Here is a 25,226-nt window from a genome sequence, read left to right on the forward strand (position 1 = left end):
ATTTTTGAAATTACATTGAAAATTAGTCATATTATTTTCTCAAGGTTCGGAAGTCTGTTTCTTTCTGCTTTTGATTCAGAGAATATACAGAATACAAGTACAAATAAAGTTTAAGTTCACCCAAAAAAGACAATATTTACTCCTTCAACCAAGCCACGCCGATCTGCTTTCCCATCACCAGTGTTACTGCGCTGAGTTGAGCAGAGCCACGCCTGCAATGGACCTGCTCCGGAGTAGGAAACCTGATAGAAAGATGTTTTTAAAAAAACTGTGTTCAGCTCTCAGTACTATTGTAGCTTCTACCGGAGTCTCTTAAGTTTCTCTCGTCCTGTTTGTTCTGCTGCTGTGTTTTACTGTCTCATCGTGTTCGCCTTCAGCTGTTTCAGGAGTCATGTTGGTGGAAAACACACCATTTCCTGTGATGCTGCTTCAAAATAAAAGCTTTTTAATGGCTAAATAACAGGGGGGCTTTTATTGTGGAGAAGTTACAGGAAATGAAACATGTTAACTGAATTTGCAGAGCCACTTTTGTTAGCCGTGATTCTTCGATAGTACTGAGACAAGCACGTTTAAGACACACCGTCGAGCCGGTAGCCCTGGTGTGGTGGAAACGCCGCTCCTTTTCCGCAACGGGCTGCTGCGCCGAGTGAAACCGAGCCAGATGAGCTGTGCGGAGCCTTTAATTTATTTATCTATTTATTTTACATTTTTAAATAAGTCCACTTCTATTTCAGGTGTCTAGGACGATGCAAAATCGCTGTGACGCTCCAGAAACATTTTATGGACTCAACCGAATCTTTCATTTTTGAGTAAACTGCTCCTTTAATCTCACAAATCTCACATATCGCTCCTTTAACTTGATGAAGAAACACGTTTTATGATGTAACGAGCTGTATCATCTTCAACATGCAGTACACTGTTGTATCACTACTAGGCTAATTTCTCCGCCTCCCTCCCCCTCTCTCTCCTCCTCCTCCTCATCCTCCTCCTCCTCAGTGCCTCTCTCTCCCTCTCTCTCTCTCTCTCTCTCTCTCCCCAGTCTTCACCTATGTCTCTCTCCCAGCTGAGGGGTGGAGGCTGACGGCCGATGTCTTTTTCCAGTGGAGAGAGGGATGGAGGAAAGAGGGAATTAGTAGCCATCCTTCAGTCGGTTTCCTCGCAGACAGCGGCTTGATAATCACAGCGCATCTCCCCCCTCAAGCTGGAGCAATTTTGATGGGAACAAAACGGCTTAAAATGACCCGGGGAGTGACCACCGTGTATCTGCTGCACCAGGTAGGCGAGCACCTTTTTCCAGCTCCTGATCACAGCTGCTTGAAAATGTAATCATCTGTTATATATGGGGGGGGGGGGGGTGGTGGTAGAGTTACATAACAGTGGAAGACGAATCAGAGATTAATTAAGAGAATAATGAGCAGTGGTGGAGGCAGCTGGGTGTAGATGTGAGGCTCATCCCCCCCCCGCTGTGACATGATGGAGGAGCCTGGTTAGATGGAGGAAAGACTGGAAGGTGTTTGAAGGGGGAGAAATGTTCCCGCAGGCCCGCGGGCCTCACATCGCCGCTTGGACCCCCGGGCTAATAAACGAGCCACACACCGGTGAAAACAACCCGAGATTAGCAGGCTGTCCTTATTATTATGGGCTGGATCCAGCCGCCATCTCCACGGCAACGGGAAATGTCCCAGCCTGTTGGTTTTTGCTCGCTTTGCTTCCTGCACCTGATCCCCAGCCACCAAACATCATGGAGCCCAGCCTGCTGCCATAAACTCAGCCTGTTCCTGGGCTTTATCTCAGGACTCACACAGCTGGTATGGAGGATCACCTCTGCCACTTACACATGAAATAATGCATAATAACTGAGAAAAAATATTCCACTGGAAAAACAACAATTATGAGATTAAACATGGACTTTTTGTCTCATAGTTTTGGGACTTTATATCCCGTAATTTAGATTTTTATCTCATAATTATGACTTTTATCTCTTATTTTCGACTTTATGTCCCCAAATTCTGACTTTATCTCATAATTTGGTCATTTTGTCTCATAATTTTGTCATTTTCTCTCTAAGTATCAACTTAATATCTCATAATTCCGACTTTCTATCCTATTATTTGTGACTTTTTGTCTCATTATCGTGACTTTTAGCACATTATTTGGATGTGATGTCTCATAATTTTGACTTGTTATCTCAAAATATAGTCTTAACATCAAATAATTTTAACTTTATATCCCATTATTGTGTCTTTTATCCCATAATTTTGACATGTATGATATGATATGATGTCTCTATGATGATTTCTCATAAATCTGACTTTTCTCTCAGATTTTTGACTTTTTGTCTCATAATTTTCACTTTTGTCTCACAATTATGACTTTAAATCTCATAAAATAGACTTTTGATCTCATCTCATTATGACTTACCATGGGATGGATTAATGTTTTTCTTCAACTGGTGACAATGGGCTTACATACAAGTGATCTCAATTAACCGACTACAAGCTAATAAAGTGGAGCCAGTCATCTGCTAATTAGCTAATTCATGTTTGTTCTCTAGATGTTAAAGACAGAAGCAGTAAACAGCTTCATATAGCTGGAAAATCACAATTTCTTCCTCTCTGTCTTTCATCTGAACATTATTACAGATCATACATGTGTATTACACCCGTGTTTGCAAGAATTACAGCTCAACATACCTAAATGACTATTAGGTCGTGACAGGGACAAATTACAGTTATTTATTACATTTATTTACTTTATTTAATTAGGTAGTTGAGACTGACAACCAGCCCACCAACAACACAACACAAATAAGACCAGACAACCTTAACTGACATATAATTAATTAGAATAAAGAGCAAATAAAGGTTCAGGGCAGTTTGCAGTTCATACCATTTAAACAGTAACCATATGGGATTTCAAGGATACGTAGTTATTTGATCATATATTGTCGAATAAGAGAAGAGATGTGAGGTAATGTGGAAGCTTAAACATCAGAGCTTTGTGGGTAAATACCCTGAGATAATTCAAATATCATATATTAACACCATGAAGCACTAACAGCTCACAATAACTGATCATTTCTTGCTAATTAATGTGAGAGAGATCCCTTTAATGTTGCACAATGTTAATTTAATCACTATTAAAACCATATAATTTCAAATCAATCCAGTTAATCTGTAGGCTCTTAATCTCTAATCGACTCTAACAAACACGAAGTGAATCATTCTACAATTTAACGAGATGTCTGATGACTAGATTTCATAATAAATCTTAGTCATAGTCTAATAAAAGCGTGCTGGATGTTTACCCACTACAATCGTTTCATCTTTAATAAATTCCCACAGAAGCTTCCTCCTCCAAACAAAAGGATCTTTCAGTTCGTGCTACGATCCAGCTAAGAGTACCACCTGCTCTGCAGCCGCAGCAGAGCAGAAAGCTGTTGTTCCTGACAGTCGTTGTAGTGGAGTGTATCTCTGAAGGATGGATCCTGGTAGTAACACGGTATCTGGTAACGTGATGATTCAGAGCTGTGTCAGTTTAGAGGTTTGCTTGAGAACGTGAAGAGGATGTTCTGCTTCTCCCTGCGACAAACTGAGAGGTTGAGCTGAACCCTCTGTTAATAATGAGACAGTGGGCTTTCTGTCTGATGGCTGGGAGGCTGTAATTTCCACCGAGGATGGAAATTACTTTTCAAAATCCTATTTTTGGCCCCCCTCACTTTAACATTTTCTCGCCAACGACTCTCTCCGGCGCTCTGTTCGCTCGCTTGTCCAGACGCTGTAGTCCAGATGAGAGAGGATCTGTTGATGAAGTCGTGTGTTTAATGAGTGCCTTCACTCTCAAAGCTCAAAGCAATGAGCTCCGCAGCAGCTTGGTGGACATGTTATGCACCTCCGGGCAAAAATACAGTCTGTCCTACAGCAGCTTATTGGTGAAGGTTGGTGGGGGCTGAATGCAGAAAGAAAGGAACACCTGCAGACACACAAAACACTGACAGCTTTTCTGTTAATATTTCTGAGGGCTGGGCAATATAACGTTATATTCTGATATGACACAAGTGATGTCTTTTCTTGGTTTTAACGGCTGCATTACAGTGAAGTGACCTGAACTTTCCAGACTGTTCTACTTATTCTAATACTGACCTTTAACCACTTAGTCATTGTATCCACATTACTGATGGTAATTAATAAAACATCTTATTGTGTTAATTCTTTCCAAAACTCGATATTGAGGTATTTGGTCAATAATATGATGTGATTTTGTAGCATAATTCTGACTTTTTTCTCTTAATATCACCTTGATATCTCATTTTTTCCACTCTTTTATCTCATAAATTTGACTTTCTATCCGATAATTTTGACTTTTTGTCTCATTATTTTGACTTTCATCTCATAATATCGACTTGATATCTCACAGTTTTTACTTTTATCTCATAATATCTGAATTTTTATCTCACAGTTTTTACTTTTATCTCATTATTATGACTTGGATGGATGGATTAATCTTTTCGATCAAAAATATTTTAATATTTGATTTTGTTGCCCAATCATGGACATTCATGGAGGAGATTTGAGGAGATTTCAAAATATCATAATACATATCGTGTATCCTGATATAGCTTTGTGTGTTTGTTTGTTTAATTGTGATATTATTTTAAGATCGTATCACCCAGCCCCAGTATTTCTTACTTCACTTATTACATATTCTCATAAAAAGATATTACGATATACGATTACATACGATTTACATTTCTTTAGGTTCAATTTCCAGTTTTATGTTGTAACAACGCTGTGTTCATGGGCTGTTTAGGATTTGGCACAAATAAGTCTTGGTCAGGGTTCGGATATGATCATCTTTTGTAATGTGCGACAGATATGCGATTTTTGGGGCTGATGCCGATACGAATATAAAGTAGTAAATAATTCAGATATCGATATAAAAACGTGTGTATATCACAGGCATTTTTTGCAACAATCCCTAAAATCTGCTTATCGAACGCTGGAGTCAGGACATTTTGCAGTTCAACAATAAACAATTTATTGTCTTGTTTGAATTATTCAGTTTTGTTTCCACAGACAGGGCTGAAACATACCACGACGTCTCATTAAATGTGTCCCACGGTTTCACACTTTCAAATGTCAGAATGTCTCCAGGAGTTTTCCCTCGTTAAGAAATATCTGCCCAGCTATTATGCCACCATCACCCCCTGCACCTGCTGACATGAAGCTCAAACACAACTGTACCTGTTGTTTTCAGAAATGTAAAATACCAACATTTTATTCTGGTGACTGGGCTGCAAAAAAGGTAAAATTTGTATCTGGTAATCCATTTCTTACCTTGTCATATTAATGCTAAACGTTGATGGATTGCAACAGTAAAACGCTGGCTGGGGCTTCATGCTTTACAGTTCATTCCCCTCAAACGTCTATTTATCAATAATATATAAATAAAGCACTTTAAGCCTATCATTCTCCTTTTTATTTTATTTTTGGGCAATTTTAGTGAACTGATCCGTGAACTGGTCTACCAGCCTGCATGATCTTATGTAATTGGGTCCCATGCACCGCACTGATGAGTCGTCTCCGTAGACAACAATGACTTTTTTTTGCTGTATTTTTGCAAATCCCTTGTTAAATGAGGCTAGTTTTCATCCACTGAACACCATTGTTGCCTGAGATCTAAAAAGACAGCGATAAACTGTGGTAAGATATGAAAATTATTTTTGTGTGGCATCCATACTGCCTGTGTTCAGCTGTTTAAAAATAGCTCATGTCCCCTCGTGGCCTCAGCTCAATTACGGCCACATCTGGATCGAGCTACCTGGTTGAAATTTACACCACACAGTGGAGATAATGAAAAAAAGGAGCTGATCATGATTACAATGAGAGTCTGCTGATATGTTCATGCGTCCCGAGACACTTTTCATTGAGTTATAAGGTTGATCCGATACAGCACATCCTGCTGCATGTCTTCAGCATAGGCTCCCTATAACCATTAGTGGAACAAACCATCTTGTATGCCATAAACTCCGGTGATTCGATTTAGTCCATAAGTAACTTCATGAGTGGCTGCTGGTTCTCCATTACACCTGCTTAACCAATCTAATTAACCGTTTGCTAAACCCTTCCTCCCATCAGTTATCATCCAGTCATTGCATAAGAGAGTTTGAAGGGTTTGTTTTATTTTTGAAGCCTTTCAAGTTATATTTAAAGATATAAGAATTCTGAATTTAAACATCTAGAAATGACCTTTTCTTATGTTTTCTTGAGTTTTGGTGCATTTCATTGGGTCACCTGTCGCTATAATTTTCAGGATAGACTGAGGAAGTAAGTCAGCGAATGAGACTTAACGTGACGTGAAAAAAACTGAAACATTTCCTTGTCCATGAACATTTATGACTGAGTCACATTCGATAATTCGTTTGTGTTTCTTCACGTTTCTTGGCGACAGTGTTTATTTGCCCCGAATGTGTTTACATTCACATCAACCTCTGACTAAATTCAGCACTCATTCATGAAGTAATGTAACTTTCCCCTCTCTAGTCGGCAGTCAACAATGGAGCTCACCTCCGTGGATCACTGCTGCAGTCAGGTTGATAAATGGGAGTGAAGATAAATCCACTTTTTATTTCAAAGGATTAAAAGTAATCTCTGAGCTCTCCAGCCTTCTCCAGAAGACCTGGCTCTGCACCCGACGTTCCCTTTCTTACTCTAGTCGATTAGCAAATGGACAAACTGAAGTGACAGACGCTGTCTTTGCTTACTACAGTAGAGCGCCTCTTTTCATGCTGTTACCATGGTTTTCTCTCTCTCCACAGCGCTCTGTCGGCCCTTTTTACAATCACTGAGAGGCTACTCAGCACAACAGCTAACGTCACGAGAAATGCTCCGTGATACCAGTCTATCTATCCCCTCAGTCACAAAGGGCTTGCTGGCAGGACATTGCGAAACATGTTGACATGTGGCTAGTTAGCTGTTAGCAGCCAGCGAGCAGCAGAGTCCTGCTGTGGGAGCTAAAAGCTAACAGAGCTAATTGCTTAGGCTAATACACAACAGGACTGAGAGTTTCTGTTCAGAGGTGTTAAACAGTGAAGTTTAATGTCACAACACAACAAGTTTACACTACTGAAGTACTTTCACTCACTACAGTTTGGAGGTTTAGTTTAGTTTGAGTCACTTTACATCTGTGTACATTTTACCAAACATAAGTAACCAGATATGAGCAGTGACCAGGTGGTGGAGTCATGGTACCTCCGTACAAAGACCCAGAAAACTGATAACTAAATTCTGAGTCCTATTTATTTTGTCTCAACCCTGTATTTGACAGTTTACTTATGACTTTCATTTTGTTCTTAACTACTTCTATTTTCTTCAACATTTTAATGATGTGTTTTAATGCCACTAATAACTCACAACTACAGACGACAATGGCGTAAAGAAATGTCCTTTAGATTGGTGATCTGTATTGGCCGATACTGCTTCCACCAATCAGTGATCCTGATCGGGGCACCCTTACTTGAGTATTTGTAATTTGAACAAGATACTTCTTGATGTATTTGTGCCCATCTCTGTTTGTTGGTTGATACATTGATTAAATTCTTAACAACGCATAATCAATGAATCGATTAACCATTAACATCCCTTGTCCACATAGTCACTCGGTCCACTGTAATATAAAAATGTCAACTACAGCAGCTTTAATCAAAATCTTCCCTACATCCCGAGGGTAAACTACAACATCAGCAACAATTAAAACCACTGTTGATTATATTTGATTTTATTCTTTACTGTCAGCTCCATCACATCAAACGTGCTCCAAACAACAAGCCCGCATAATAATGTTTCTATTCACCGATATTCATCTGTTACAGAAAAAAAACAACAAAAAAAACACTACCAGCTGTTACATGAATGACACCTGTATGCACAAAGCAGATACATTCGGTACATTGTTATTCCTCAGGCCCTCTGAAACGAGATGAAACAGACAAATGTTACCCAATGCCGTGTGGCCTCATCCATCCAGTACATTCCTGCTATATTGTGAGCACTTGGTAGACTGAGCTGTGGCGTTGCCATGGAAACCAGTTGCTGCTCAAGCTCATAATATTCCCCCGTGAATGGAGAGCAGAACGGCTTCAGCACGGCCATTTGTTCCAGTGGTAAAAACACTGATGGTGGCTTAGGCAATGTGCAAAGTAAAGAGAATCTGTCCACACGCAGCACGGCAGGAAAAAAAAAAAAAAAAAAACTGTGTATGTGTCAGCCACATCAGAGGGATCACATAACAATCACATTGTACTTCGCAGGCGCCGGATTTATTTCCCCCTCGGTGGAGGTCAGATTAGCTCCAGAACGGAGCAGAGCAGCACGATGTTGTAAATCATATCGTGAATGCGCCATAAAACTTATGTTACGTTTGATTCAGTCACGCACTAACTCGTGCAAACCTTTGGGGAACACTCAACAGATTTTTCTTCATCTGTTTTACCAGCAGCTGGTCTATGAAAGATTTAAAATGTGTGTGTGTGTGTGCATTTACTGTGTCATAATTAATTCATGTTGAAAGTTACTCTTGGTATCACTTTATAATAGCCACCATTAATAAATGGTCAAATTACAGTTAATTATGTAAATATATCACAACTGATTTTACTTGTTTTTTGTTATTTTTGGTGGCTGCTTGTTGTTTTTTTCGGTTGGTTGGTTGGTTGTTGTTTGGTTGTTTTATATTTTGGTTGGTTGGTTGGTTGGTTGTTGTTTGGTTGTTTTATATTTTGGTTGTTTGGTTGTTTGGTTGTTTTATATTTTGGTTGGTTGGTTGGTTGGTTGGTTGGTAGGTTGTTTGTTTGTTGGTTTTTTGATTGTCGGTTGCTTAGTTGTTTGGTTGTTGTTTGGTTGTTTGTTGGTTGTTGTTTTTCTCACTTTCTGTAACATTGCAAGATGTTACGGTTGGTTTAGGATATATGGTGATCCAGGGCTATCAAGCTTGATATTGAATTAGGCTTTATGTATTAAAAGGGACTGTTGGGCCTTGGAGGAGGTATGCTCTCTACTGAGTGCCATTCCAGTTAACTCTAAATGTACCAACTTATTGACTTATTATTATAAAATGTTACCTTACTACTCTTTAATAATTGAATAAATGATTTTCCCAGCCACCTTCAAATCACACCACAGGTAACAGTGAAAAGGTGATTTGAGGTTCTGTGTTTTCTGTCACCTGCACAGGTGGAGGAGCTCTGGATGTTTAGTTGCACTGGTTGACCTCCACCTCGTGCTAAAAATGTTTTTGACAAGCGCTTATTCGAGCCAGTTAGGTCAGACGCCTGTCAGGAATGTAAATATAGACATGGGCACAGTTTAGGTCACAGTTAAAACTCTGCTCTGACCCTGTTTCTAAACCTTTATATATCTTCAGTGGATAATTATCCTATTTTTCATATATGGTCACCTCACAGTCTGGTTTCCTTGTGGGTGCTGAGGAGCTCCCGAACACCCACAAAGCATTACAACCAGGTTACACACTCACTCTTTACTGCAGGAGCTACTGTGACAAAGTGAGGCTTGCTTTTTGCAGTGTGGGTGGTGACACGTTTTCTCTCGGCCTCACTGTAGTTGCAGTTTTCGCGCTGAGACGATTTAGTACTACCGGCAAATCAGCACACTGGTCTCAACTCATGTGGTGGTGGTACTGGAAAACAATGGCAGAGTAGGAGGTCTATTGTTAATGATATCATCTGCATGCTTGCCTTGTTTGTGTTGCTGCCAATCATTCTGAGAGTACGTCCACATTAAGTCTTTCTGAAGTCTGTTTTCTGACTGAAACAGCGTATTGCTTCCTCCAAAACAGCCTCCAGAGTGCATAAATCTCATTAACGGGCTGTCACTTGGCAGAATAACCGTATGTGTGAAGACCAGTCAGGCAGGAGCTGTGTGTCAGCAAAGTTGATAACATCTCGAACTTTTTCTGTGATTACACATTTTTAAACATTAACAGGGCTAATTATAGAGCGCAGTCATTGCCGCAGCCATGAATAGACTTGCTCAGATACAAAGTTTTCTTGTACTTCCAGGATAGGGAAACTTAACGTTAATAAAACTTTAAAGCATACCTTTTCACATTTGTGGCTGACTCACATCAGAAAGATTTTTTATCAGCACTGGTGATTCTTATTTGGTGTGTTCACTACCAGGGAAGTGAGATTGACTGACTGGTTATTCATGTTTATTTGCGTGTGTGTTTAAATTCAGGTCAACTCTCACAACACTCAGCACTCACCAGAGACTCTGGTTCTCTCTCTTCTTTTTCCCCTCTCCTGTCTGTCACGTTATGTTCATGAAGTAAAGTACATTTCCCCTCCAGCTCCAGTCTGTCGTCAACGTTACATTACATAAACACCCGACAATGGAGGTCAGCTCCCTGGATCCCTGCTGCAGTCAGGTTGATAAACAGGAGTGAAGATAAATACACTTTTAATACCAAAAGTTAATAAGCCGTGTCTCAGAGCAGAATCTGGGTGTTGATTCCTCCAGAAGGTCTGGCAGAGCTGTGGCTACACCCTGCCGTGTGGAGGGCTCGGCAAACGCCTGTTGTTTTGTTTTGATAGAGACCCCTAGTGGCAGAAATAAGTATCAGAGGTACTCCTCGGTGACAGAATGGTGTATTAGTTCTGATGTATTGTGCATTTTAATGCTCCTCTAAAGTTTCAGCAGATTGAGGTAAAGACATTTTTAACAATGTCTCCTAATTTTGATGTGTTTTTTTTATTACCTGACCATGTTATGATAACTTAAAGGATAAGTTCACCCAAAAGTGAAAATTCATTAAGAGTCATTATATACTCACCCTCATGTCGATGGAAAGTCAGGTGACATTTTGTAGACTTGTTTTAAAAATCCAAAAACATACAATGTCTCCATACAGCTCGTCCAAGTCTTCCGAAGCCCTGAGATCCCAAATTGTTTTGAAAAGATGTTATTTAAAGCCTTTATAAAGCCAAAATCTTCACTGTAGCTGCTCAGCTTAAAGCATTAGCGTGCACTCTGTCTGATATGGGTGCGTGAGCTGGACCTTGTGTCATGGGTGTAAAGTTTTGTATGAACTTGTCCTTTAATATTCAAAGTAACTACTAGCTAAAGCTGTAAAAAGTAGTGCAGTAAAAATATTTTAAAACTGAAAACTGAAAGTACTTCAGAATTTTAGTTTTTGTTGTAAGGGTAGTTTGTCTCTTTCCACCACAGAAAGTCTCATGTGCATTTGCTCTGAATGAAAGCAGAAAAAAGCTTCTTGCACTTGCTAATTACAACCAATTACCACATTTTTCCTCTCTAACAGGCTTGAATCGACCTAGAAACCCCATGGAGCAGGATGTGGAGAGCCCGGCCATCATCAGACAGCCCAAGTTGCCAAAGCAGGCCCGTGAGGACCTGCCTAAACGGCTTACAGAGGTAGCCAGAAGAAAGAAGGTCCAGCGGTACGTCCAGAAAGACGGGAAGTGCAACGTCCATCATGGAAACGTCCGGGAGACGTACCGCTACCTGACGGACATTTTCACCACGCTGGTAGACCTCAAATGGAGGTTCAACCTCTTCATCTTCGTGCTGGTGTACACAGTGACGTGGCTCTTCTTTGGCTTCATGTGGTGGCTTATTGCATACCTCCGGGGCGATCTGGAGCATTTAGCAGACAACAAGTGGACTCCATGTGTCAATAACCTCAATGGGTTTGTATCAGCTTTTCTGTTCTCCATTGAGACAGAGACCACCATTGGTTATGGATACAGAGTCATCACGGACAAATGCCCCGAGGGGATACTTCTGCTTTTAATTCAGTCGGTGCTGGGATCTATCGTGAATGCCTTCATGGTGGGCTGCATGTTTGTTAAGATCTCACAGCCCAAGAAGCGAGCTGAGACACTAGTGTTTTCCACCAATGCGGTCATCTCGATGAGAGATGGACGGCTGTGCCTGATGTTCAGAGTTGGAGACCTCCGAAACTCGCACATCGTGGAGGCGTCAATCAGGGCCAAGCTCATCAAGTCTAAGCAGACCAAGGAAGGGGAGTTCATCCCTTTGAACCAGACGGACATAAATGTGGGCTACAACACGGGAGATGACAGGCTGTTCCTCGTGTCGCCGCTCATCATCTGCCATGAGATAAACCAGCACAGCCCCTTCTGGGATATCTCACAAGCATACCTGGCCAAGGAAGACCTGGAGATTGTTGTGATTCTGGAGGGGATGGTGGAGGCCACAGGTGAGTTTTCAGACGTTTTCTGGACACAATTAGATGCTGAATATCGGATGATATTGTGCATAGATCACAACAAAGTGTACATTAATTGTTCCTTTTATCCCGCATGTTATTTTAGAAAATACATGATTATTGTGTTTCATTACCTCAGATTTAAGGAGTTACCTCTTTTTTATTGAGCACAGACCTGTTTCATGAGTACAATGCAGTTCAATAAGCGATATTATCTTTTTAAAAATGTTCTTTATTAGTTTCATTCAGTTTAACAAACAATGCAACAACAGATTTTAATCCACGGCAGGGGTATGGCTTAATATTGGTCTGTCAGTTGGTCCATTTACTCTTTGATGGATCACCATGAAGTTGACAATGAATCCTACAGTACTGACTTTTGTTGCTTGAGTAAAATGTCTCATCTATCAGGTCAAAGTTTTCGATCATCCAACATCCTTCAGTTTATGACTAAATACCTGCAAAACAGCCTCCGCTGTACTTGTGTTTTGAGCTAATTAGCCAATGTTAGCATGCTAACACACTAAAATATGCTGGTGAGTATAGTGTGAACCTTACCTGCTAAACACCAGCATGTTCTCATGTGGAGCGGGCTAATGTTAGGGGTTGCAACGGTATGAGATTTTCACCGTATGATAACCATCTTAGAAAACATCAGTTTTATGATGTGCAGTATCACAAATGGTATTATTATCAGTTGCAATTTTTTTGTTGAAAAGGCACTTTATTAGAATTTCATAAGATAGTATGTCCTGACACACATGACATTTGATATAACCTTGAAATATATGTACTTTAATAAACACTTATATTGTAGAATTCAATATCGTAGACAAGCAAATGCACACGGTACGATAATTGTCAATTTTCTTACCTTTAAACCGATATATCGCTGCATCTCTAGCCCTGTCAGTGAGCGCCTGTGGCCCTTGTCGGTGAGAGAAATCACTCTGATTGGCTGATCAGCTAAGCGAATCAATGCACGAGAAGAGAAATGGGGAAAAGAACAGTGAAAATCCCTCGAGCCTGTCGCTACAGTATCCATGATTTCTCTCATTCAGTGAAGTTTTTCCTTATGTCTCGACCCCACCTCTTCTCCAGTGCCATTTGCAACTTTTCAACAGCAATGCAGTGATGCAGCGCACACAGTCTCCAAGACCTGCGTATCCCATCCCCATGTTCCTAGCCCCATGCTTATACTCAGTTTAACTGAATTTGAGACTTTATATCTCATCATTACTGTCAACTCGAACCATTCTTTGCATGTATAGGTCTCACAATACAACTTCAAATCTCCCCGTTCACAGTGTACATGATTGTGTCTGACGTACAGATCTATAGAAGACTTCATTCTGTCTTTGCTGCTGTCAGATCTAAACCACTGTGTGACAACCAGCACACTGATGCCCATTACTCGTCAACTGCCTGTCAACATTAACTGAAATATGTATAGAAAGACAGATGTAGGCAGAAACTAGAGCCGTGAGCTCCCCCAATAGCTTCGCCCAACATCTCAACTTAAAAGTTTAATAATAAGTTGGCTAAGATGTTGTTAAGATGCCTGATATCTGTTAGGAAATGGTATGTAATCATTCTTCTCACTAACAGTCATAAGAAAATGAAACCAATTACATAATGTCTGAGTAGTGTGGCTTCAAGCAGCTGCTGCTGGAGGCTCACAGAGGACTTTCCTGCTGACAGCCGAGCCAAACAGGACACTGATTCATGTCTCCAAACACAAGTAAATGATATCTGACAGTGATTAAAAGACACTGGCCTCTGAGACACAGAGAGAGGGAGGTTATCTGTCTGGTTAACTGTGAAGGAATGGATGATAGAGTTCAGATCTCCAAGACTGAATAAAACATATGTGCAATGATAAAATCATCTTATCGGTCAGGTTCAAAACTTTCAGGCTGTGTGACAGTGAAAAGCAGACATGTTCGAAACGGCAAACAAACAACCAACAATGCCGACAGTAGAGACAAGAAACCTTCACTTCTTGAAAACAAAAGCTGGTCTGTGGATTATTTAGAGCTGAGGTTTTCATGAGACAGCTGAAGGGAGAGGTGTGAGGCAACAATACTGCATGAGGTGAGGAGGAGGACAGGTGTTTTACAGAAACATGAAGTTAGTTTGCTTCAAAATTCGTGCTCCTTCGTCCCTCATAACTCACATTAAACATATTTTTTTGATTTAGTCTGACTTACATGTCCATATTTCCATGTCCAGCACAAATAAATCCACAAGTAATCATAGCTTTGATGCTACAACTTGTTTTATTTTAGCCTACATGTATTTAGAGTGGAAGTATAGGACATGGAAATACTCAAGTAAAGTACCTCAAGATTGAACCTAAGTATAGTACTTGAGTAAATGTACAAAGAGTAATCGTAGAGAAAGGACGCTCCCCCTAACTGCAGAACTTGCCTTAGAATCCTTATATTTTTAAGTTTTCATCACTATCAAATGAAAACAATGATAGTTGTCTGTACATTTATAGATGCATCACAAACAAGAGCTGCTTAAAGGTAATTCAGCATACTTTTACTGAACCAATTCGCCAAAATGTCAACGATTATACGCTCAAATAAAGAAAAACGTGGTACAAGTTGTAGCATCTCAGCACTGTGAATCCATGGCAACACTATACTTGTATGCATATACTTATTGGGATGAGCAAGTACATCATTATCTGTATCTGTTTCTGATCATTAACTAAATTATCTATATCCCCAGCTGTACTCTGAATGGGCAGGGCTAACATAACATGTACATTTAAGCCTGAAAGTGCTGTAGTTGCTATATTTATTTATTAGAAAAGTATTCACAGAACAGATATTGACACATTGTACTCGGATGATACTCATAAAAAGCACATCTGTAACAGAAATGTTAAAAATAAAACATTCAAACCAACATTTTAGGGAGTAGGCAGAAATTTGAGAGACAAATATCTCAAAACCTGAACAAAACAAGCAGAACCATCAGAGAAAAGTGGAAAAATGTTTGTTTTTTTGTTGTAATTTGAATAAACTGACCCTCTAAGGTTGCTCAAACTTGACTTCCCCATAAATCCGCTGTATGCACCCCACTTTTAATCATCATTGTTGCATTGTGTCTCCAGGCATGACGTGCCAGGCGAGGAGCTCCTACGTCAGCAGCGAGATCAAGTGGGGCTACCGCTTCACCCCGGTCCTGACGCTGGAGGACGGCTTCTACGAGGTGGACTACAACAGCTTCCACGACATCTACGAAACCAACACACCCTCTCAAAGTGCCAAAGAGCTCTCTGACATGGCCAACCGCAGCCGCCTGCCCCTCACCTGGTCGATGGCCAGCAAGCTGAGCCAGCAGGGACTGCCAGAGTCCGAGCAGGAGGGTCAGGAGACCAAGACCAGCCTGGACGAGCAGGGGAAGAGCCAGCAGACCGAGAGGAACGGGGACATTGCCAACATCGAGAGCGAGTCCAAAGTGTGAGAGACAGCACGTTTGAGGTCCATATGAGATTATTGCGTACTGTACGTCTCGCCGCACGAGCCTGCGGTGAGACTTTTGAAGTACTAAACGAGGACAAAACGAGCACAGTAGACCAAGTATCCCTGCACCAAGAACCGCTTTTTCTCAGTGATTAACCCCAAAAACAACATCTATGTAGACATGTGACCCACCGCTGAACTGATAACCCTCTGCGGCAAGTGCATGTTTCAAATATAATGTGATGTCCTCCTGATGAGATTCCTATTATTTTTTCTATTAAGATATTCCTAGGGGCATTTGCATAAGTATTTTTGTATATACTATGAAACGTTTTGAATTCTTTGTTTTGTTGCGGTGTGAATATTTGACAGATGTTTGATACTAATAATACCTTTAGGTTAGTTCTGTATATATTCTACGCCTTACTGTATGTATAAAGCTTTCATTATTGTTTTTTTCAGAAATATATTAGCATGTATAAACATTATCAGCAGTTAATTTATCTTGTATTGTGTATATATACTGTATGATGATAATGCTATAAGGAACACGTACATCTCAATGGATGCAAACTAGTTGAAACCAATGACGAATACTTCCCCGAATGATAAATGTCTGTTGAAGGTAGTACGTCGACACGTCTACAGTACAACTCCTCGTGAAGCCATGACTTGCTGTTTGCAGCCGAGTGACTTCAGACAATGGCCCTTTAAAACTGCATCTCGTCACTTTTGCACATTGGAGGCCTCTGGTGGAGGTTAGTCGCTGTTTTAGTCTCCAGGAATCCCTCACATGTCACCTAACAGTATCAGAAATAATAAACAGTAAATTGCAAATTGTGTTACTTGACTTTTTCTCTTTCTACGTGTTGATTTTACTGGGATCCTTTACTTAAAGGGTAACTCCACCATTTTAGACATTAAAGTGTGTTCACAGGTCTCTTTACAGTAGTATAAAGCCTTTTGTCTCTCCGGAGGAAGCTGCATGTAATCTCATAAAAAGTGCTGTAGTCCAAAAGTCAATGAGTTTTTTGAATTGTGTTTTGGTTAAATGCTTGAAATAAGGTCTCTGGTTACTACAGGCTGAAGATATTTACATGTTTTGTTTCACAAGAACAAAAAAACATCATTAAATGTCCCACGATTGAGTTATATAAAGTGCTTACGTGTCTTAAAAATGTCTTCTATTCTAACTTTACAACTTGTAGGTTGATCAATTTATAGAAAACACATATAGTAATAGAATGATTTCAAAAAAACAACAACTAAAAAAAAGTTTGAGAGTTCGAGGTTGTGAAGGAACACGTCACTCAGGGCAACAGTGAGGCTCACTGATGTGTTTTTAATTGTTTTTGGACAACAATGGAGCGTTACGGGACAGAGGAAGAAGATATGGCAACAATACATGTTAGTTGATCAAGTCATTGTTGGTTTTAGTATTTTCAAGAGATTTGTTGACAATAAGAAAAATACAAACCATCACCAGACTACTCAACTTGGTAAACATGGGGCCATTATTTCAAAATAAGAGCCCTCTGGTCTGTCAGATCAGCTTAAATCTTAAAGACAAATCAATCCAACAATAGGTGTTACAGAACCAAGTTATCTTTAAGACTGAACAGTTTCATTTCAGCTTGCTAATATCATGTTAGTCTCAGTTAGTTAAAGCCACACATGCCAAGCAGCGCCCTCTCTGCAGTTGAGTTAGTGTGTAATTTTCTGTGATCAAGCATTTTACAGGCTTGTATGAGCTTTTAACTCAATGCTAGTCGTTGAATTAAAAGTGATGTTGTTCTGCTCGGTCACACTAAGAAGATCAACAACAAAGTCAGTGGTACGACAGCAGTGTTTCAACAGGCAATCAGACAACACCCAATATTATACAGTACATCACCAAATGACAAAATAAAACAACATTTTGAAAATACATTATTCAGAGTGTTTTGAGGTGAACATGCAGAACGCCTGCCAAAATATAGTTAGCTCTAAAACCACAGTACGACGTTAAAAAATGGTGTGTTTATAAAAAAAAAAAAAAAAACTGAAGGACCTCTTCAGGTTAATTTGATGCTTGACAGTAATGAGAAAATGTGATCTTGATCCAGAGCGGTTTTCACTTCACCGAGCTCCGTAACGGACACATAAACAGCTCAGCTCAGAGAAATGGGATTATGTTTTAACAAGTCACACTGGCCTCAGACCGAAAATCAGCACAACACATAAAACACAAGTTTATACTTTATGTAAAATATTGCTAAAAGTGGAAACAGTGACATTTAGCACTGCGATGAAAGAGCACGATGATCATCATGAAGGCCCCCTCAACACCACACCAGAGGCCTGTTTACAGTACTGCAACCCCTGTATAAAATTAAAGTGAAATAAAAATACAAGAAAGCCACACAAGGAGTGAAATATATTATTTAGGCTTCTCCCTGGCAGATATAACTTCCTCAGTCTTTCCATAAAGATGTTTGTACCTGTCATTAGCATTTTAACATTAGCAAGGAGTGAAATCCAACTTAGTGCTAACATTTAACGTTGGTCAGCCAACGTGCTGTTGATAATTTGCCTGCTGTGCATGATGGCTTTGTGTTTATCAATGAAGTAACCACATCATTATGTTTTATTTTGAGGTGAAAGGAGCAAAAAAAAAGCTAAAAAGAACAAGAGAGGTTCATGCTGTCAGTTAACTCCAGAGGATATATGGAGCTAGCATAAATGTTAGCTTCTCAAACAAGCTAAAGCTGTTCTTCATGTGTCTAGCAGGTTGTTTTTTTAAAGTAATTTAGCACCGTTTTTTTCACACCTAACACACTGTAAGAGAGAATATTAGGCTAGTTTTCAAACCACAAATATGTACAGTTAGTTAGCCCCTTTGGTGAACTACTAGCTGCTAACTTGCTAACAGGCTTTGCTAGCTTCAGTTTTAATATCTCTCTTTCTTTCTTTTATATACTGTGCCAATTAATCCCTTGTGACATTTTGTTATCAAGATTGTACAGTGTTTTATTTTCACCACAAGAGTTACTGAAGAAGGGAAAATAAGGATTCCATGCTAACTAGCTTGCTAACTTTCAATTAGCAAGTTTGCTTTGTTCACTATTGGGAAGTTCCCACTGTTTATTCAAGAAACATTATTTGCATCAGCTGTTGTCTCATTACTGTCTAAAAAAACAAGAGTTTTAACTCTGACAAAGAAATTTGAATAAAAATAGATGTTGCCACACAACTACCGAGCGTCCATTTTGAACTCTGCGGCTCTCCGTTCCCTCGAAGGTAAGCCCTGTCTAGACAACTTCCTTAATGCCATGAATTTTTTACATCAAGAGGAAATTGTTGTTATTAATGTTATTTTGCCTCCCTGCTATTCCATTGAATTAACTGATTTTGATTTTATAAATACTGGAGTGATGGGGTGTTTAAGGTGCAGAAGAAGCTACCATCAAACTCAAAACACAGGCAATGAGCTGACATTTAAAAGCGGGAGTACCTTCGCTGAAACCAAATCTTTTTTTTTTCCCTTTGCAGGCGCCACTACCCAGCGAACACCTGGGGCGTTAGAGGTGGTGGCAGGTTGTCATTGTCCATGTTGTTGGCATCAATCGCAGAAACTTCACGAGGCAGAATCTCTAGTGGGTATTTCTCCAGGATGTCGTTCACCTCCCGCTTCACACCCTCGGGCCAGGAGAGGAGGTCGGCCTGCAGGCTCTGAGCGGCCTCCATCAGCGACTCCTGCCGGCTGCTGAGCCCCGACAGCAGCTCCAGGTTGTGATTGAGCTGAGCCAAGACGGGGTTGGTCGCAGCAGGTGCCGGGCCGCTTTGGGCCCAGTCGACCTCTGAGCTGTTGAATCGCGGTGAAGCTTGGCCCGACATGTAGCGCTCAAATTCCTCTGGGGAAAGGTTGAGAGATTGAGCGTCCAACTTCTCGATAAAGGCCGCCGCACAGCACTGGAAAAAACAAAACACAGGAGACACAGCAGCTGAAAAGATGGCTGAGAGTCTGATAGCAAGATCACATGACCGCAATGTTAAGCTTAGCTTAGCATAAAGACTGGAAACGGGTGGAAACAGACCAGGTTGGTGAAGTAGTATCCATCCTCCCCGGTCATCAGCCTGCTGGGGTTACAGAAGCGGGTGATGTACTGGATGTTGGACTGAAGTCGTGGAGGGTTGGCCTTGAGCACGATGTAAATGAGCGCCGGGAGGAAGTCGTCGGCTGAGGCCGGCTCGTTCTTGGTGATCCTGATGGCACTGAAGATGTGTTTACTGCAGCGTGTGATGCACCCGAGTTTGTCCCGAGGAACCCTCTTCGAGTCCATCTCAATGACATCTGGAAAAGACAAAGACAGACACAAAAACACCGCGAGAGCTGGAAATTAGTCATCAGACAATCAGTCGGCCACTTTTTTTGATAATTGATTCATTGTTTACATAATTTTTAACTCAAAGAGGCAGAAAGATTACTGGTTTCTGCTGTTTAAGACGTAAATATTAATTGGCATGTATGTAGCAGAAGCACACACTCCGACCTGTAATTGCTTTGACCACGTTCTCAGAGACTTCAGGGATTTCTTCATCGAACGACACACACAGCATCTGGATGGTCACCCAGTGTAAGGCCCTGCACATCAGAGAACAGAGGACGGCTAAAGCTTGAAACACATTTGTTAAATTCACTTGTGAGCAGCTGCGACTGATCATTCACATGTAAGAAGAACATGGAAATAACAATGTATTCTGTGTTATCAACTATGCAGGACTGCACTCAGACGGATGTTTTCACACGCTGCTGAAGATTAAAGACGAGCATTGATGCTTTCTAAAGGAATATGTAGCAAATTTTAAAAAGCACATGAACTCACAACACGTCACACTGAAACCAGCAAACTCTCCTCGAAAACAAAATATGTCATTATCATTACTACCATTACATCTGCTATTATACCTGATCCTCTTCTGCGTGGCCAAGTCCTTCTTCTCGTCGTCGGTGGTTTCAGGACAGAACACGCTCTTATACAGACGAGTCATTATGTACTTTTCCACTTGGTCCATCACCTGCTCCACAGACTCTGAAGAGCCTGGTAAACAAAGATTAGTCACAACACATCAGAGCTGGAGCTAGGTGGAAAAAAGTCTGCTGCCATCAAGTGGTCGCTACAAACTCAGATTTATAGGAACGTTTTGAAGGGGAGTTCAGGTATTTTTAAAACCTGGGCACCATATTTACATGTTTGGGTTTGTAAATGATTCAAACTTACCAAAGGTTTTGGAATGAGCTGGTTGACGCCAGCTGATGGCACCCCAACATGTAAACATTGGCCATCGGTTTAATTAGAGTTACTTGCTCGTAGTTTTTTGCCTCCACGCACCGGTCGAGTTGTTATTTCTAAGCTGTGGTGGCCAGAAAATTTTTCCCAGAATATTATGATGTCACAGTGAAGCTGATCTCTGACTTTTGGATATAAAATGTCATAACAACCCGATAAATATATAAAAATACCGGAATTCCCCTTTAATGGAAGTGATTGTTGAATGATTGCAGAACCAACCTTTAAAGTGACTCATCAAGCGGTCAGCCATGTTCTGGTAGAAATCCTGAACGCACTCCGACAGCTCGTCAGCACTCAGGTCCTGAAACGAACAGAAGTTAGAAGCTCACAGCGCCGATCAGAGCATCAGCACACACTTTTGTATTATAAAGGCTACACTAGACGTCAAATCAGACCTTTTTGCTCGACATGTTGACAATGAAGGCTCGGCACTGCTTATGGATCTCCCGTCCGGGCTTCTGGAGGTTTTTCAAGAAGTCCACAAAGTCCTTGGACACCTGGTCTGTTTCGAAGCTGGCGTGGCGGCTGATGGACGGACTGGGGGTCTTACCCTCTTGGGTTTCTGGTGAGGAAGAAGCCACATTTATAAAAAGCCATACTTTTGGCTGCCTGCCTTTCCTCCTCCGCAATCTGCTTCTACACGGAGCCAACTTTGCCAGACAACAAGACAAGATGTAAAATGTTAATTAGTGAGCCTCAGCAGTTGGTGGTAGTTAATCAAGATTTCAAAATAAGCTTTATTGGCATGAAAACAAATTAAACTCTACACAAGAAAACTAAATAAATGTCCACAAGATAACAAATATCAGAAGCATTTAGTGCAGCTTGTGTTGCCCGTTGTTTGTGAGCGTGTCCGAGCTGTCGTATCACTAGCACGTTATCTTTCATGAATTGGACCTTGAAATGGTCCATAGTGCTTTGTAAATTTGCCCTTTAATGTCATACCTTTCTTGGGAGCAGTGCGTGAGGAAGGGCTGAAGAACTTCTTCACGGTGGTCACTTTCCGTGTCTTCTCGTTGGTCTTCTTCTCCTCAAACTTGGAGAAGGGTCCCAGAGAGGCGTGTCCCGGGTGAGGCTGTGGCGCTGTGGACTGGGAGTGGGACTGTGTCTGCGCTCCATGACTGCTGGCATACGCTGCCTCCTCCTCCCGCTGCAGCCTGTTGCCAGGGACGTTTGACAGAGCAAATGCCAGTAATCAGAGCGAAATTATGATGATCTGGAGTAACATAACAAGCTGCACTTATTTGACAGAGGAAAACTTCCAATCTAATTAACATACTGCGATACACAACAAGGGTGATTTGAAGCGAAGGTGTTGGTCACGATGCAGCGCAACGTCTTACTTTTCTGCCAAGGCCCAGTCGTCCTGGATCTGTTTTTGCCGTACCCGCTGGTACTCCTCCCGCCAGCACTTGGAGCACAGGCCCTGCCATGCTGCGTTACCATAGTAACCACATCCTTTCTTGCACAGCAGGTCCGACTGGTCCACATGGATCCCTCGTCGCTCCGTCCGCTGACTCATGATGCTGGACGACCTGGAGTGAGAAATTCATAATGTAATTTATTGGTGGAGTTGTTTGTGCTGCCTGCATCGTGTGTTTATGACACAATCTCAGATTATTACAGTTTATAGACACTGTGTCTGAGGCACAGGGCTCACACTTTGTACAAAAACAGCATAGCCAATCATGTTGATCAGGTATTAAGACACGCAGCACCAGGTGAATGCTAAAATGTTTGCAGGAAACGAAGCTTTTGCAAACATGTTAGTCACAGTTACTCCTTAAAGTTGAGTCTCAGCTCATTATTTTACCGTCTGGCTCGCAGCCTTTTTGATTTTGGCTCACTCTCAACGGTGAGATTATTTTCAGCAGCAGCAGGCGGCTGATTTCAGTGAAGAAGCTCTAAAAGACCTCATATACACCACCTGCTCAGCACCAAACAGCTCACAGACAAAGTTAGCAACGAGCTAGTGAACACATTTAGCAGCTAAAGAGACAGATATTTCTGAGTTGGTGGCAGACATGTGACTGAGGTCATTTTAGTCCAAGTCTCAAGTCAGTATCCTGTCTATACAAAAAGAAAACACAAGGTATTAGTGCCTGTCTGATGATATTATTGGCCAGTTTATCTAACCTTATCAAATAGTGTGCCAGTGAAGTGAAATTGGTTTATAACCACTGATATTCAGCAAAAAAAAAGTAAGATGTTTATTGTCATCCAGATTGTACCGGTACACTCGTGTGAAAATCTTTTGCTTAGAGACTCCACTGCAGAAATGGTAAATAGTAACTAGGAAATAAAATGTATATCATAATAATACAATAATAAATAAATAGAAGATTTAAAATATAATAAAAATATAAGACAGCAGGGATAAGGTGAATGTGTAGATATCTATCTATACATGTACAGAAATGTAATAAATCTCCAGTTGGCGGATCCATAATCAAGCTAAAAGAGAGTAAACATTGAACTGACATTCACCAGGTGGCCAGAAAACACGACTCCAAACAAAATGTGATGTTAATCTGTTAAGTTCAACATATCACCTCACAAGTTGATGATACGTCAGTGGTGTGTTCACAAATAACTCAGTTATTGCAGGTTTAAGGTGGTTAAACCACATGTTCACATAGCGACCCCCTATAACGCAGTGTGTCAATACTAGGAAGTAGCCACCTCAGTAGTTAATTACTAGGGGTCGACTGATATTTGGGACCGAATCTTTGTGTCAAAATTTCGAACAACCAGTGACAGTAAAGTACAATTTACTCAAGTACTCTTCTACTTGAGTAATGGCATTTTCTGCTACTTCTTCTTCCTCTCCACTGCAGTTATTTGATACATTTAGTTAGGCTGCATCCAAATACCTGGACTTCATTTTTTGGGTGCGTTTGCGGGAAGTCAATGAGTTTTAAGGGCTGTCCAAACACACAATGTTTCCAGTCCACAAGGGCTCTCAAGAGAGACTTCACCGAACTTCACTGATTTACTTATCCACAATTCACGGCGATACAGACGTGAGGTTGAAACGTTACTTCAATAACCACATCGTGATACAGAAATATGCAAGTAAAAGTTCTAGCTGTAGTCCAATTTATTTTATTACTGTAGTCTTTACGGCTGTCTATCAGCGACTTATATTTGCCTTGCGGTCTCACGCACTCGCAGACTTGACAGTGAACACGTCATGGTACGTATGACTCAAGAGGGGCCGAGTCCGCAAGTCCTGAGGGTGGAGATTTATCAGCAACCTGACAGATGAGGATAAATGGAAAAGTGCTGAATATCGGCCCTGATAATTGGTCTACCTCTGAGTTATTACCAAACAAGTAATTAACTAGTAATATAAATGCCAAACAGACAGGTGTGAGTGGATCTGGTCCAGCCTTGATTGACAGTGACTCTGTTAGAGCCTGTTAATGACTTCCAGGTACCTCATCTGGCGCCCTGGACAGGATAGTTTATAGACCATGAAGTGTGTTAGTAAGGATGTAGTTAGTAAGCTGTTCTTGCACCTTAATCTCCTTGTTAAGTCTCTAAAATCTCCACTGGAAGGATAAACAGAAGATAATCCCTCATTTTGTGTGTTGATGCTGGTGATGAGGAGCCAAACATCTACCATAGGTTGTTCAAGGTAGGCTAGTTTTGATCTGGTGCCTGTGAAGGCCTATGCATAGCCAATAATTCATTTAATAATCATACTACTCAGTTAGTCCTTCTGCTCTGTCTGAAGGCATCTGACCCTGAAAGCACCTTTGGTTGTGTCCCCACTCATTTTTCAGGGGTTTCCTTTAATTTGTCACACGTCTGTTGGTCAGTTAGCTAAACATGTTGCAGTGTTGTACTTAGCTAGCACACAGATGAAGTTAGCCGAGTCAAGTATTCACAAAGTCTTATCGGTTATGTTTAACTTTAACCACGTCTCGTACTCGCTGCGCTGCGTTGGTACTCACCCGTAATGTTTTCAGCGATCACAAGCAGCAGCAGACCTCCTCCTCTTCGTCGCCGCGGTGTGAGGCGACCACAGTCCGCAGGGTCGAGACAGTGACGTTTCATCCACGACCTTCACGGAAGTCCAGCGACGACGTGACTTTACTGAGATTAGAAACATGTCTCTGATTTATTATCTCAACGTGGGACC

At 41.0% G+C, this 25,226-nt stretch overlaps 2 protein-coding genes across 2 annotated transcripts; one reads left to right on the top strand and one right to left on the bottom strand.

Moving 5' to 3' along the window:
- Positions 1–1,048: 1,048 nt before the first annotated feature.
- On the top strand, positions 1,049–16,596 carry kcnj6 (potassium inwardly rectifying channel subfamily J member 6). The gene is made up of 3 exons (XM_084373267.1): positions 1,049–1,275; positions 11,338–12,258; positions 15,395–16,596. Exons 2-3 carry the CDS (start codon positions 11,361–11,363, stop codon positions 15,745–15,747), a joined length of 1,251 nt encoding a protein of 416 aa, XP_084229393.1. The 5' UTR covers positions 1,049–1,275; positions 11,338–11,360; the 3' UTR covers positions 15,748–16,596.
- A 472-nt stretch (positions 16,597–17,068) lies between these two features.
- Positions 17,069–25,200, bottom strand: rabgef1 (RAB guanine nucleotide exchange factor (GEF) 1). The gene is made up of 9 exons (XM_084373266.1): positions 25,039–25,200; positions 22,423–22,614; positions 22,025–22,236; positions 21,475–21,641; positions 21,299–21,380; positions 20,695–20,827; positions 20,279–20,370; positions 19,823–20,079; positions 17,069–19,697 (listed from the first exon to the last, which is right to left on the bottom strand). Exons 2-9 carry the CDS (start codon positions 22,599–22,601, stop codon positions 19,284–19,286), a joined length of 1,536 nt encoding a protein of 511 aa, XP_084229392.1. The 5' UTR covers positions 22,602–22,614; positions 25,039–25,200; the 3' UTR covers positions 17,069–19,283.
- Positions 25,201–25,226: the final 26 nt, after the last annotated feature.

The sequence above is a fragment of the Pagrus pagrus genome, assembly GCF_965226575.1.
Source record: "Pagrus pagrus genome assembly, chromosome: 14".
Lineage (NCBI taxonomy): Eukaryota > Metazoa > Chordata > Actinopteri > Spariformes > Sparidae > Pagrus > Pagrus pagrus.

Excerpts from the sequence above, each read along its gene's own strand:
- kcnj6 (XM_084373267.1), top strand. The coding sequence starts at position 11,361 with ATGGAGCAGGATGTGGAGAGCCCGGCCATCATCAGACAGCCCAAGTTG. Across the intron at positions 12,259-15,394 it reads GGGGATGGTGGAGGCCACAG|GCATGACGTGCCAGGCGAGG; the intron begins GTGAGTTTTCAG and ends TTGTGTCTCCAG.
- rabgef1 (XM_084373266.1), bottom strand. The coding sequence starts at position 22,601 with ATGAGTCAGCGGACGGAGCGACGAGGGATCCATGTGGACCAGTCGGAC. Across the intron at positions 22,237-22,422 it reads GACTGGGCCTTGGCAGAAAA|GCTGCAGCGGGAGGAGGAGG; the intron begins GTAAGACGTTGC and ends CCCTGGCAACAG. Across the intron at positions 21,642-22,024 it reads ACGCACTGCTCCCAAGAAAG|AAACCCAAGAGGGTAAGACC; the intron begins GTATGACATTAA and ends CTTCCTCACCAG.